Source organism: Telopea speciosissima, chromosome 6 (genome assembly GCF_018873765.1).
Source record: "Telopea speciosissima isolate NSW1024214 ecotype Mountain lineage chromosome 6, Tspe_v1, whole genome shotgun sequence".
Taxonomy (NCBI): domain Eukaryota; kingdom Viridiplantae; phylum Streptophyta; class Magnoliopsida; order Proteales; family Proteaceae; genus Telopea; species Telopea speciosissima.
In genome coordinates, this window is record NC_057921.1 from 42,627,600 (window position 1) to 42,640,295 (window position 12,696).

A 12,696-nucleotide genomic window follows, 5' to 3' on the forward strand; every position below is an offset into this window, starting at 1 on the left:
GAGAGGGTGCAACGCCCCCACAATGTCCCTTTTCGCCTCCAACGGTTCTGGTTAGAACATGAACATTTCAAGTCATTGGTTGAAAGAATTTGATCTGAACCGGTCAGAGGTTTTCCTCTTTTTGTGGTTGCTACAAAGCTAAAATGCTTGAAAGCACCACTTAGAGCATGGGTCAGGGAAGTCTTTCCACGCGTTGATCATGAAGTGGCAAGGACTGAGGCCAATTTGGATGAAATTTTGACCCTGATTGAAGAGGATGGAATTTCAAATGATACTTTCTATAAAGAAATGATGGCAAGGAAGGAATATGATAAGGCAGTCCTACTGCAGGAAAACTATGGAAAGAAAGATCAAGAGATAAGAGAATCAGACTTGGCGACAGGTGCACCAAATATTTCCATTTATCCACTAAAATCAGGCGTTCCATGAATTTTATCAAGGAGCTGAAGCTAGAAGATGGGCGAGTTTTGTCCAATTCTGAGGAGATAGGGGAAGTTTTTGCAAATCACTTTCATGAATTTTTCAAGAGGGGATCAACACAGAGAAATGATGAGTTATTGGCAGTTCTACCTAGACTGGTCTCTGATCGCGACAATGAAATGCTAGTTCATGTCCCCTCAGCAGAGGAAATTAAAGCGGCAGTGTTTGATCTTGGTCCCTCTAGTGCACCCGGACCAGACGGCTTCCCTGGAGCATTTTACATGTATTGTTGGGAGATCGTCAGACCTGATGTTTGCTGTGGAGTACAGAATTATTTTAGGGAAGGAGTGGTCACTAAAGGCATTAATAGCAATTTCATTACCCTAATTCCAAAAATTGAGGGTGCTAGCAATGTGGGTCAATTTCGTCCCATCTACCTTGGAAATTTCTTTTTTAAATTAATTCCCAAAATCATGGTTACCAGGCTATCTTCTATTCTTCCAAATTTGATCTCAGCAGAGCAGAGGGCTTTCTAGCATGGTAAAGTGATCCACGACAATATTGGTGTAGCCTCTGAGCTAGCCAATATAATGCATTCAAAGTGTAGGGGAGGAGGAATGGCTTTAAAGCTTGACATTCAGAAAGCTTTTGACACCCTGGAGTGGGATTTTCTCTTTGATGTGCTCAGTGTTGGAAAACACATTCCTCCATAAACTGATTTTGATGATAACAAACATTAAGATTAATACTAATATTCCAATCTTTAAGCAAGCTTCATAGTCAGACGTTGGAAGCATCAAGCATCCAGGAAAGACTTGATCAACGGAGCTCACAATAGAAGAGTTAAGGAAAAGAAGAAATTTGAAGATTGAAGAACATCTTTTAAAGGAAGCCAAGAATTAACAAGACAAAGACTCTCCAAGAAGATTCAAGTGCATTAGAACACATTTCTTTACATGTGCATATCACATTGCACACACATTGCATTCACATGTAAGAGACCCTAGGAGGAACTCATTCCCATGCCCTAAACTCAAGAAATATGGCCATTAAAGTGTTGGACAAAAACCTATGAAGTCCCAAGCAAGCTGGACCAAAAATCCAGTTGACAGACAATAAAAAACAGGATAATTATCTGTCGGTCGACCTACAGAATATAAAAAAAACAAACACCTGTTTCCAGTAGCCTGTCGGTTGCAATCGACAGAATTATAGGTCGATCGACACTTGTAGGTCGATCCATAGATCGACCGACAGCCCCAAACTTGGCCTTAACGGCTAGTTTTTCAACAGCTAATTTTTTATGGTCGACCGACAGTATAAAAATATGACTGTTTTATATCCATTGGAGAACAAACAAACTCCAACTTTTGGCTTTATAAAACACATCCAAACAAGAAACAAAACACATCTTTTAATAGAAAAAGTGCATAGTACATTTGAGAAAGTACAAAAGTGAAAATTTGTCATTGAGCTAAATTATTCAATTCAAGCTCTTCAAAGAGATCTTACCAAGCTCTTAACTCTCCACTCTCTCCAACTCATGCCATCAAGGAGAATCATCTAGGAGACTCAAGGTGCATCACTCTCATTCATATCATTGAGCACCATCACTCAAAGGGTAAAAGTGTCACTACTCTTTGATAGGTATTTATACCAAACTTCTATTGTATTTACTTATTTATGCTTTTGACTTGATAAAGCATTATTGTATTAATCTAGACCGTACTTAGATTAGTACAATGACCCTCTCATCCTTAAGAGATTGAAATGATACTCTTGTCCTAGAACTAAGATTGTAAGGATCCTCTTATCCTGTTAAAAAGAGTTGTAAATGTGTCATTTTTCCACCTATTATATTGAAAGGGAAATACTAGTGGAATTCTCTCAAGGTTGAGAGGAGTGGATGTAGACTAAGTTAGCCGAACCACTATAAATCTTGTGCCTCATTTACTGTTGCTTTTTATATTTAATATAAGTGTGCAATCAATCGAAAAATAGGCAAAATTCACTAGTGGTAACCTATTCACCCCCTTCTAGGTTACCCAACAATTGGTATCAGAACAGGAGCTCAAAACTAAGACCATATTTATCTTTATATTGTGCTAAAAACAATACATGGCATCATCATCATCTACACACCAAATTGAGGGGCTCAACACTTCTAGGCCACCATACTTTGATGGTGAAGGATTTGCCTACTGGAAGTGTAGGTTTAAAAATTATGTGTGTGCTCATGATATTGATGTATGGACTGTGATAGAGGAAGGTCCCTTCCAAATCACAAAAGAAGTTAGAAGAAAAATTGTACCTAAGGAGAAATCCAAATGGACACCATCGGATAAAACACACATACAACAAAACTATAAAGCTATTGCATTTCTACAATGTGCTCTTAATGAAAAGGAATTCAATAGAACTAATATGTGTAACACGGCTAAGGAGATGTTTGATACTCTTGTGGTTACCTATGAAGGAACATCACAAGTTAAACAACTCAAAATTGACAAGCTTATTCATGAATATGAATTGTTTAAAATGCTTGATGATGAAAGTATTTCTAACATGTTTACTAGGTTTACTAACATTGTTAACAAGTTGAAAAGCTTAGGAAAGGAATACACCAAAGCGGAGAATGTAAGGAAGATCTTGAGATCACTACCCTCCAAGTGGAGACCAATGATGACCGCCATCAAACAAGCAAAAGATCTAGAGGTCCTACACATGGATGAATTGATGGGTACTCTACAAACCCATGAAGTTGAACTCCTTAAAGATGATAAAGTCATAGAAGTAAAAGAACCAAGGAGAAAGTCCATCGCACTCAAGACCTCTTGTGAATCCGAAGAAGAAGAAAGCGATGAAGAGGATTTAGAAAAAGAAATCTCTCTAATCACAAGGAAGTTTCAAAAATTCCCAAGAAAGAGAGGAGGAAGATTCTACAAAGGACAACCATCAAAAGAAAACAAAGGTAAAACATACACAAAGGAAAAACCTTTCAATACTAACAAAGACATTGTGTGTTATGAATGTAGAAAGCTCGGACACTTCAAAATCGAGTGCCCCAAGCTAAAAGGAAAGGAAAGTAGAAAGAAAAAGGCTTGCACCGCCGAGATATCATGGGATTTAGGTGATAGTGAAGAAGAAAATAATGAATCTGATGAAGAGACCGTCAACTTGGCACTAATGGCTCACAACAATGATGATGACGAGGTAAACTCTCCCTATCATAGTTCTTTGCCGGTTTGCAATGATGATTTAGAATATGAAGAACTTCAAGAGGCCTTTGAAGAACTTTATAATGTAAGTCTCCAAGAGGAAGCTTCTAAAAAGGCCTTAGAAAAAGAAGTAGCCAATCTTCTACACAAAATTGATGAGTTGACTTAACATGCACACAACCTAGAAGAAGAAAATAAGAAACTAACATCCACATTGCACACCTTTACTAAGGGTCAAAAGGCCTTAGATACATTATTAGGAAACCCACAAAAGGGACCTCAAAATAAAGAAGGTCTAGGCTATGATGGTAAAAGACCACATCAAGCCAAAGGAAAGGGAAAGATGAGAACTCCAAAATGGAAAAAATCAAACCAAGGCCAAACCTCACATCCCATTGTATGTGAAAAATGTCATTTACCCAGGTATGAAACTTGCATCGGTGCCTATATTGATGGTAAGATAATATATAAAGAATCGGATACAAAAAGGAAGCATCATGCATTCTACTATACTTCTCAAAAGAAGACCAACAAACCTCAAAGAGAATTTGTGCCCCAAAGGCCACAAAGACAATATCCCAAGCCTAAGCCATTTCAACCATATAGGCAAAATGCTTCATATATGCCATATGCACCCCAAAGACCTCAAAATCACTATAGACCAAACACATACACTAGGCCCCATGATCACCAAATGGCCTATATCAACAATAAGTCTTACACATCGCAAAATTACTATGTTCCATATAGACACTATGAATTTTAAAGGCCAAGAAGAACCCAAAGATCATATGGACATCAAAAACCTACATCTATCACACCTACAACACAAAATCAAAATTCTAGAAGAGCTTGGATACCTAAGGGTATGATCAATCCTAACCTCAATGGACCCATGAGATTATTGGGACCAACATATACTTGATTGCTTTTGTAGATATCTTTGAAGAGCAAGGAAGCAATTGAATGGTATATTGATAGTGGATGCTCCAAGCATATGACAGCTAACCCCAATCTATTCACCAAGCTAAACAAGTACAATGGAGGAATGGTGACATTTGGGGACAATAGCAAAGGAAAAATCATTGGCATCGGTGAAATCACCATTGGAAGTACAATCATATCCAATGTATGCCTAGTTGACAATTTAAAGTATAATTTGCTTAGTGTGAGTCAACTATGTAATATAAGATATAGTATCATTTTCAAAACCTCTCATTGCTTAGTGAAAAATTCAAATGATAAGACTATCTTGAAAGGAATTAGAAAAAATAATATCTATATCTGCTTATTGGATGAAGCTAATTCTAGTAATACATGTCTTATGTCAAATGATGTTGATCCCTACCTATGACATAGAAAATTAGGACATATTAATGTAAAAGTGATTAAGACCATTGTATCTAAGAATTTAGTTAGAAACTTACCCAAACTCAAATTTGAAAAAGGCCATGTATGTGATGCTTGTCAAAGAGGAAAACAAACCAAGGTATCTCATAAATCTAAAAATGAAGTGTCTACCACTAGACCCTTAGAACTACTACACTTGGACTTGTTTGGACCTATTACTACACCTAGCCTAGGCGTTTCAAGATACACATTTGTAATAGTTGATGATTTCTCTCACTTCACATGGACTTTATTTTTAAAACATAAAGATGAAGCCTTTGATGAATTTGCATCTCTATGTAAGAGAATACAAAACCAAAAGGGATATCTCATAACAACCATTAGAAGTGATCATGGAGGAGAATTTGACAATCTCAACCAATTTGGGAGTTATTGCAATGAACAAGGCATAACCCATAACTTCTCCGCTCCTAGAACACCTCAATCCAATGGGGTGGTTGAAAGAAAGAATAGATCACTCCAAGAGACCGCTAGAACAATGATAAATGAATACTCTCTTCTAAAATATTTTTGGGCCGAAGCGGTAAATACGGCTTGCTATGTGTTAAATCGCGTATTAATTAGACATATATTACTCAAAACACCCTATGAACTCTATCATAATAAACTACCTAAAGTTGATTACTTTAAAGTATTTGGGTGTATATGCTATATATTGAATACTAAGGATAACTTAGGAAAATTTGATGCTAAAGCCGATGATGGCATTTTCCTTGGATACTCTTCAAATAGTCGAGCCTATAGAGTCTTCAATAAGTAAAGCTCTTCTAAAATATTTTTGGGACGAAGCGGTCAATACGACTTGCTATGTGTTAAATCGCATATTAATTAGACATATATTACTCAAAACACCCTATGAACTCTATCATAATAAACTACCTAAAGTTGATTACTTTAAAGTGTTTGGGTGTATATGCTATATATTAAATACTAAGGATAACTTAGGAAAATTTGATGCTAAAGCCGATGATGGCATTTTTCTTGGATACTCTTCAAATAGTCGAGCCTATAGAGTCTTCAATAAGAAAAGTTTGATTATTGAAGAATCAATGAATATAAAATTTGATGAATCTCTTCCTAAAGATAGACACAAGCCATTGGTTGATGATGATGATACATTTGTTGAGATTAGAGAGAGCATAGAAAATTTCTCTCTAAGAGAACCCGAAGACCAACCAAAGGATCTACCCAAAGAGGTTAGACCTTGGAAAGACCATCCCTTGGATCATGTCATTGGAGACTTAGACAAAGGAATCCAAACTAGATCTCAAACTCAAGACATTTGCAACAATGTTGCCTTCATATCCAAAATTGAACCTAAAAACATAAAAGAAGCATTGGAAGATAGTGATTGGATAGTAGCAATGCAAGAAGAGCTCCATCAATTTGAAAGAAACAATGTTTGGTAGCTTGTCGCAAAACCCAAAAATCATTCTATTATAAGAGCCAAATGGGTGTATAGAAACAAACTTAATGAAGATGGAACAATCATTAGAAACAAAGCTAGATTAGTTGCCAAAGGATATAATCAACAAGAAGGGATAGATTTTGATGAAACCTATGCATCGGTAGCAAGACTGGAATCTATTAGAATGCTACTTGCTTTTGCATGTCATAAAAATTTTAAGCTGTACCAAATGGATGTCAAAAGTGCTTTTTTAAATGGCTTTATCATGGAGGAAGTATATGTTGCACAACCTCCTGGATTTGAGGATACAAAATATCCGGATCATGTCTTCAAACTTAACAAAGCTCTCTATGGACTCAAACAAGCTCCTAGAGCTTGGTATGAGAGATTGAGTGAATTCCTAATCCAAAGTGGATTTCAAATGGGTAAGGTTGATACAACTTTATTTGTGAAACATAAAGGAAAAGACTCTATTATTGTGCAAATATATGTTGATGATATTATATTTGGATCCACCAATAAAAATCTTTGTTTTGAATTTAGCAAATGTATGAGTGATGAATTTAAAATGAGTTTGATGGGTGAACTAAATTTTTTTCTAGGACTTCAAATTAAGCAAACCAAAAATAGAATCTTTATATATCAAACTAAATACCCTAAAGAACTTCTCAAGAAATTTGATTTTGATGGACAAAAGTCATCTAGCACCCCCATGAGTACCTCTCTAAAGCTATCTAAAGATGAGGAAGGTACTCTCATAGACCCTACACGCTATAGAGGCATGATTGGCAGCCTTCTATATCTCACCGCTAGAAGGCCAGACATCATGTTTAGCGTGTGTGCTTGTGCTAGATTCTAAGCCAACCCAATGCAATCCCACTTTAGTGCCGTTAAAAGAATCTTTAAATATCTTAAAGGTAATACAAATGTAGGATTATGGTACCCAATGAACCAAAATTTTGATTTAATAAGCTTTTCGGATGCCGACTTTGCAGGGTGCCATCTTGATCGCAAGAGTACAAGTGGCATATGTCACTTCTTAGGATCTTGCTTGGTTTTATGGTTTAGCAAGAAACAAAACTCTGTTGCTCTTTCCACTACTGAAGTCGAGTACATTACGGCCCGTAGGTGTTGTGCCCAAGTCCTTTGGATGAGGCAAACTCTCATGGACTATGGGATACATTTTGGTTCATCTCCAATTAATTGCGACAATACAAGTGCAATCAATTTAAGTAAAAATCACATTCTCCATTCAAGAGCCAAACATATTGATATTAGGCATCACTTTCTTAGAGACACAGTTCAAAAAGGGGAAATTGTTCTAAAATACATTGAAACTGAAAAACAACTTGCAGACATCCTCACCAAGCCATTAAGTGAAGAGAGATTCTGCTATTTGAGGAGAGAACTCGAGATCTGCAACCCTTTTGAGTAAAGTGAAATCCTCAAAAAGCCTAAAAATCAGGCTGTTAGAGAATTCTGGGCTAAAATTCCATAAAATCCCTGTTTTTGACCTGTCGGTCGACCGACACGGAAAAAATTCATTTTTAAACAAGAACCGAGAGGATTCTTTTCATTTTCCTCTTCTTTTATTCGAGACCTCTCCTCTCCAAAACCCTTTTTCTCTGAACTCCAAGGCAAAACCCTACAAAATTCCTTGAGATTTCACCAAATCCAAGCCCCAAATCACTCTTCCTACACAATCTACCCACTCCCAACCCAAAAATCTCTATTTCTCTCAAATCTCTAAAGCCCTAGGTTTTAAATGGCTCCAAAGCAAAGCAAGGGCAAGCAACCAAAGAAGAAAGCCAAAGTTGGAGAGAGCTCTGCAGCATATGACAAGTCTCTCTTCATCTCAGAAGAAGCTTCCATTCTCTGGGGAAAATTTGAGAAGAAAAAGGTTGACAAGGAAAGAACTGTAAGAGTATCTCAATTCCTTGACTATGACATTGAAGAATATTTTAAATATTTGGGTTGGAAAAATACCTTAGTTTATGTTGATCCCTACTATCCTGACCTTGCCAGACACTTTTACTGTAATCTTAGAACCCAAATAGTGAATGATAGGCTTGCCATCACATCCCTAGTAAAGGGTGTTCCCATCATGTTCACTTATGAAGATCTAGGAGAGATCATGGGAATTCCCACCTTAGGAGATATGAGATATCTTCCTCCCAAAGGGGATGCCAAGACCTTTATGAATGTAGATGAAATTTATGGTGCCATCATGAAAGACTATGTTGGGTTTGAACCAACTGTTAAAGCTATCCAACTTCATGAACTACCTAGGATGATCAGTTTCATTGTAAGCTACAACATCTTGCCCAAAGGAGGCCATAGAGACCAAGTCAATCCCTTTCAAGCCTACATTACTTGGTGTCTGTCATTGCCAATCCTATCAATCTTCCATACTTGATTATGAAGACCATGGAACACTGTGCAGTACCTCATTATAGGGGAAACCTTCCATATGGCAGACTCATAACTGCCATCCTTAAGTTCCATGAGGTGGATCTCTCTGGGGAATTCATTGACCCTAAGATGCTTGACATTGACTCATCCACCATCAAAAAGATGAAGCTAGGTTTTGTTGCGGCTCCTCCTTCACACCAAGCCCGAAGGAAGAGAGCTACCCAACATGTTACAGGTGAAGAAGCAAAGTCACAAGAAGAGGACGACAGTGAGGATGAAGACTATGTTGGTGAACCCTCAGGAGACTATGTCACCAGAGGAGAATTTTCAAGTTTTTGCCAACAACTTGACACCCGCCTGAAGGGCTTTGATGACCACTTCGCCTCTCTACACAAAGATCAAGAAGAGATTCTTCGCATCCAAAAGGAGAACCAAGTGATCTTGCAGCGTCTCAATCTACATTTCTTTCCCCCTCCTCCACAGTAGAGATAGTTGACATCACTGACTTTATATTAGAACTCTTGATATGTACTTTTGTGGTATATTTTTAAAATATGGAACTTCTATTTTGAAGCATGTGATGCTTTTAAAATTAACACTTTATTGGGCTTCATATTATTTGCTCTCTGTTCTTCTAACCATGCAGGAAGTCATTTTCTTAGGGGGAGCCACCCTAAGATTGTTTTTGCTTGTTCTTGGTTACTAGCACTGGCTCAGGGGGAGCTACTCATGCTCTACACCTCCTTTTTACGTTGATAAAAGGGGGAGAAGTTATTGTGATTCAAATATTCATAATATGTGATAATGCATATATGATTCAAATAATCATATGATGTATGATAATGCATATTCATCTTGAGTTACATGCCTACCTAAGAAATGCATATATTTATCTTGAAATTGCATGTATACATGAGTAGTGCATATTTTGAATCACATGTTTGTCATCATCAAAAAGGGGGAGATTGTTGGAAAACACATTCCTCCATAAACTGATTTTGATGATAACAAACATTAAGATTAATACTAATATTCCAATCTTTAAGTAAGCTTCATAGTCAGACGTTGGAAGCATCAAGCATCCAGGAAAGACTTGATCAACGGAACTCACAACAGAAGAGTTAAGGAAAAGAAGAAATTTGAAGATTGAAGAACATCTTTTAAAGGAAGCCAAGAATTAACAAGACAAAGACTCTCCAAGAAGATTCAAGTGCATTAGAACACATTTCTTTACATGTGCATATCACATTGCACACACATTGCATTCACATGTAAGAGACCCTAGGAGGAACTCATTCCCATGCCCTAGACTCAAGAAATATGGTCATTAAAGTGTTGGACAAAAACCTATGAAGTCCCAAGCAAGCTGGACCAAAAATCCACTTGACAGACAATAAAAAATAAGATAACTATCTGTCGGTCGACCTACAGAATATAAAAAAAACAAACACCTGTTTCCAGTAGCCTGTCGGTTGCAACCGACAGAATTATAGGCCGACCGACACTTGTAGGTCAATCCATAAGTCGACCGACAATCGACCGACAACCCCAAACTTGGCCTTAACGGCTAATTTTTCAATGGCTAGTTTTTTATGGTCGACCGACAACCTTTATAGGTGGACCGACAGTCTAAAAATATGACTGTTTTATATCCGTTGGAGAACAAACAAACTCCAACTTTTGGCTTTATAAAACACATCCAAACAAGAAACAAAACACATCTTTTAATAGAAAAAGTGCATAGTACATTTGTGAAAGTACAAAAGTAAAAATTTGTCATTGAGCTAAATTATTCAATTCAAGCTCTTCAAAGAGATCTTACCAAGCTCTTAACTCTCCACTCTCTCCAACTCATGCCATCAAGGAGAATCATCTAGGAGACTCAAGGTGCATCACTCTCATTCATATCATTGAGCACCATCACTCAAAGGATAAAAGTGTCACTACTCTTTGATAGGTATTTATACCAAACTTCTATTGTATTTACTTATTTATGCTTTTGACTTGATAAAGCATTGTTGTATTAATCTAGACCGTACTTAGATTAGTAGAAGGACCCTCTCATCCTTAAGAGATTGAAAGGATACTCTTGTCTTAGAACTAGGATTGTAAGGATCCTCTTATCCTGTTAAAAAGAGTTGTAAATGTATCATTTCCCCACCTATTGTATTGAAAGGGAAATACTAGTGGAATTCTCTCAAGGTTGAGAGGAGTGGATGTAGGCTAAGTTAGCCGAACCACTATAAATCTTGTGCCTCATTTACTCTTGCTTTTTATATTTAATATAAGTGTGCAATCAATCGAAAAAGAGGCAAAATCCACTAGTGGTAACCTATTCACCCCCCTCTAGGTTACCCAACACTCAGGTCTTTTGGGTTCTCAGATTTGTGGATTAATTTGGTCAAACAAACTATGCTTTCCACTAAAATATCAGTTCTCATCAATGGTGGGCCAATTGATTTTTTCAATGTGGAAAGAGGGCTTTGTCAAGGAGACCCCCTCTCCCCCCTCCTGTTCATTCTCTCCGAAGAAGTGCTCTGCAGGGGTATTGGTCGTCTTTGTGCTTAGGGAAACATTTTTTCGTTACCAGGTCCCTGTCAGGTAGCCACTCCCTCTCATCTGTTATATGCTGATGATCTTTTTATTTTTTTGAGGGCAGAACTAAAGGGAGTAAAATCTCTCAAGAAATTCCTTGAAGACTATGGCCAGGCATCAGGGCAGAACATTAACTTGTCAAAAAGCAAGGTATTTATGGGCAGAATTTCAGCAGCTCGCAAGGAAAGATTATTATCAGTGCTACAGATTCTCGCATGCTATTTTTCGACAAAGTACGTGGGGGTGGAATTGCTCAAGGGCCGAGTCACTAAAGCAAATGTTTTACCCCTTCTAGATCATTTCAAGAAAAAATTATCTTCATGGAAGGGGCGCCTCCTCTCTCAAGCAGGGTGGGTGGAGCTGGTGAGATCGGTGATTGGCAGTATCCCCATCTATAACTTCTCAGTCTATTATTGGCCAGCAACAACTATTGTGAGCATGGAAAGATGGATGAGCAATTTTATTTGGACAGGTGAGTCAGAGAAAACCAGAGCCATCACAGTCAAGTGGGACACCATGTGTAAGCCAAAGAATGAAGGCGGTTTGGGCATTAGACGCCTTAGGGAGGTCAACTTCGCCCTCCTAGCAAAATTTGCCTGGGCCATCAGAAGTGGATCATCTAACCTAGCTATTTTTATTCGTTGTAGATTGGTTAACAAGGATGGGACTCTAAAATCACATGTTAACCCTTCTACCATCCTCACAGGCTTGAAAAAGTTTTGGAGCTTTGTCCAGAATGAAGAACGATGGGTGGTTGGCAGTGGAGAATCCATCCGGTTCTGGTATGATAGATGGATAGGCAACCAAAGCATTGAAGAACTACTCCAGCCAGGCAGAATCCCAATTAATCTTTCAGCTAAGATTTCTGATTTTTTAGAAGATAATAAATGGGAACTTCCACAGGTGGAAAGCAGGGCTCTTCAAAGTGTTTTTAATAAAATTTAGAATATAGATATAATGCCTACCAGCAAGGAGGATGCACGCTTTTGGGCGCATACTCAAACGGGCAACTTCTCAGTGTGCTCAGCTTGGGAGATTTTGAGGAAAAAAGCAATCAAGCCTGAGTGGAATTGGGCCATTTGCAATCAGAACCTACACCCCCAAGTCTCAATGTTCGGGTGGAAGCTAGCTCACAAGGCCCTTCCCACTGATGCTAACATCCGTCGCCGAGCTGTTCCAATTGTATCAAGGTGCGACCTCTGTTGGGCGAAAGAAGACTCAGCAAGCCATATG

At 37.9% G+C, this 12,696-nt stretch overlaps 1 protein-coding gene across 1 annotated transcript; it reads left to right on the plus strand.

The window, feature by feature from the left end:
* The first annotated feature begins 425 nt into the window (after positions 1-425).
* On the plus strand, positions 426-12,408 carry LOC122665764. The gene is made up of 2 exons (XM_043861903.1): positions 426-780; positions 11,528-12,408. Exons 1-2 carry the CDS (start codon positions 426-428, stop codon positions 12,406-12,408), a joined length of 1,236 nt encoding a protein of 411 aa, XP_043717838.1.
* Positions 12,409-12,696: the final 288 nt, after the last annotated feature.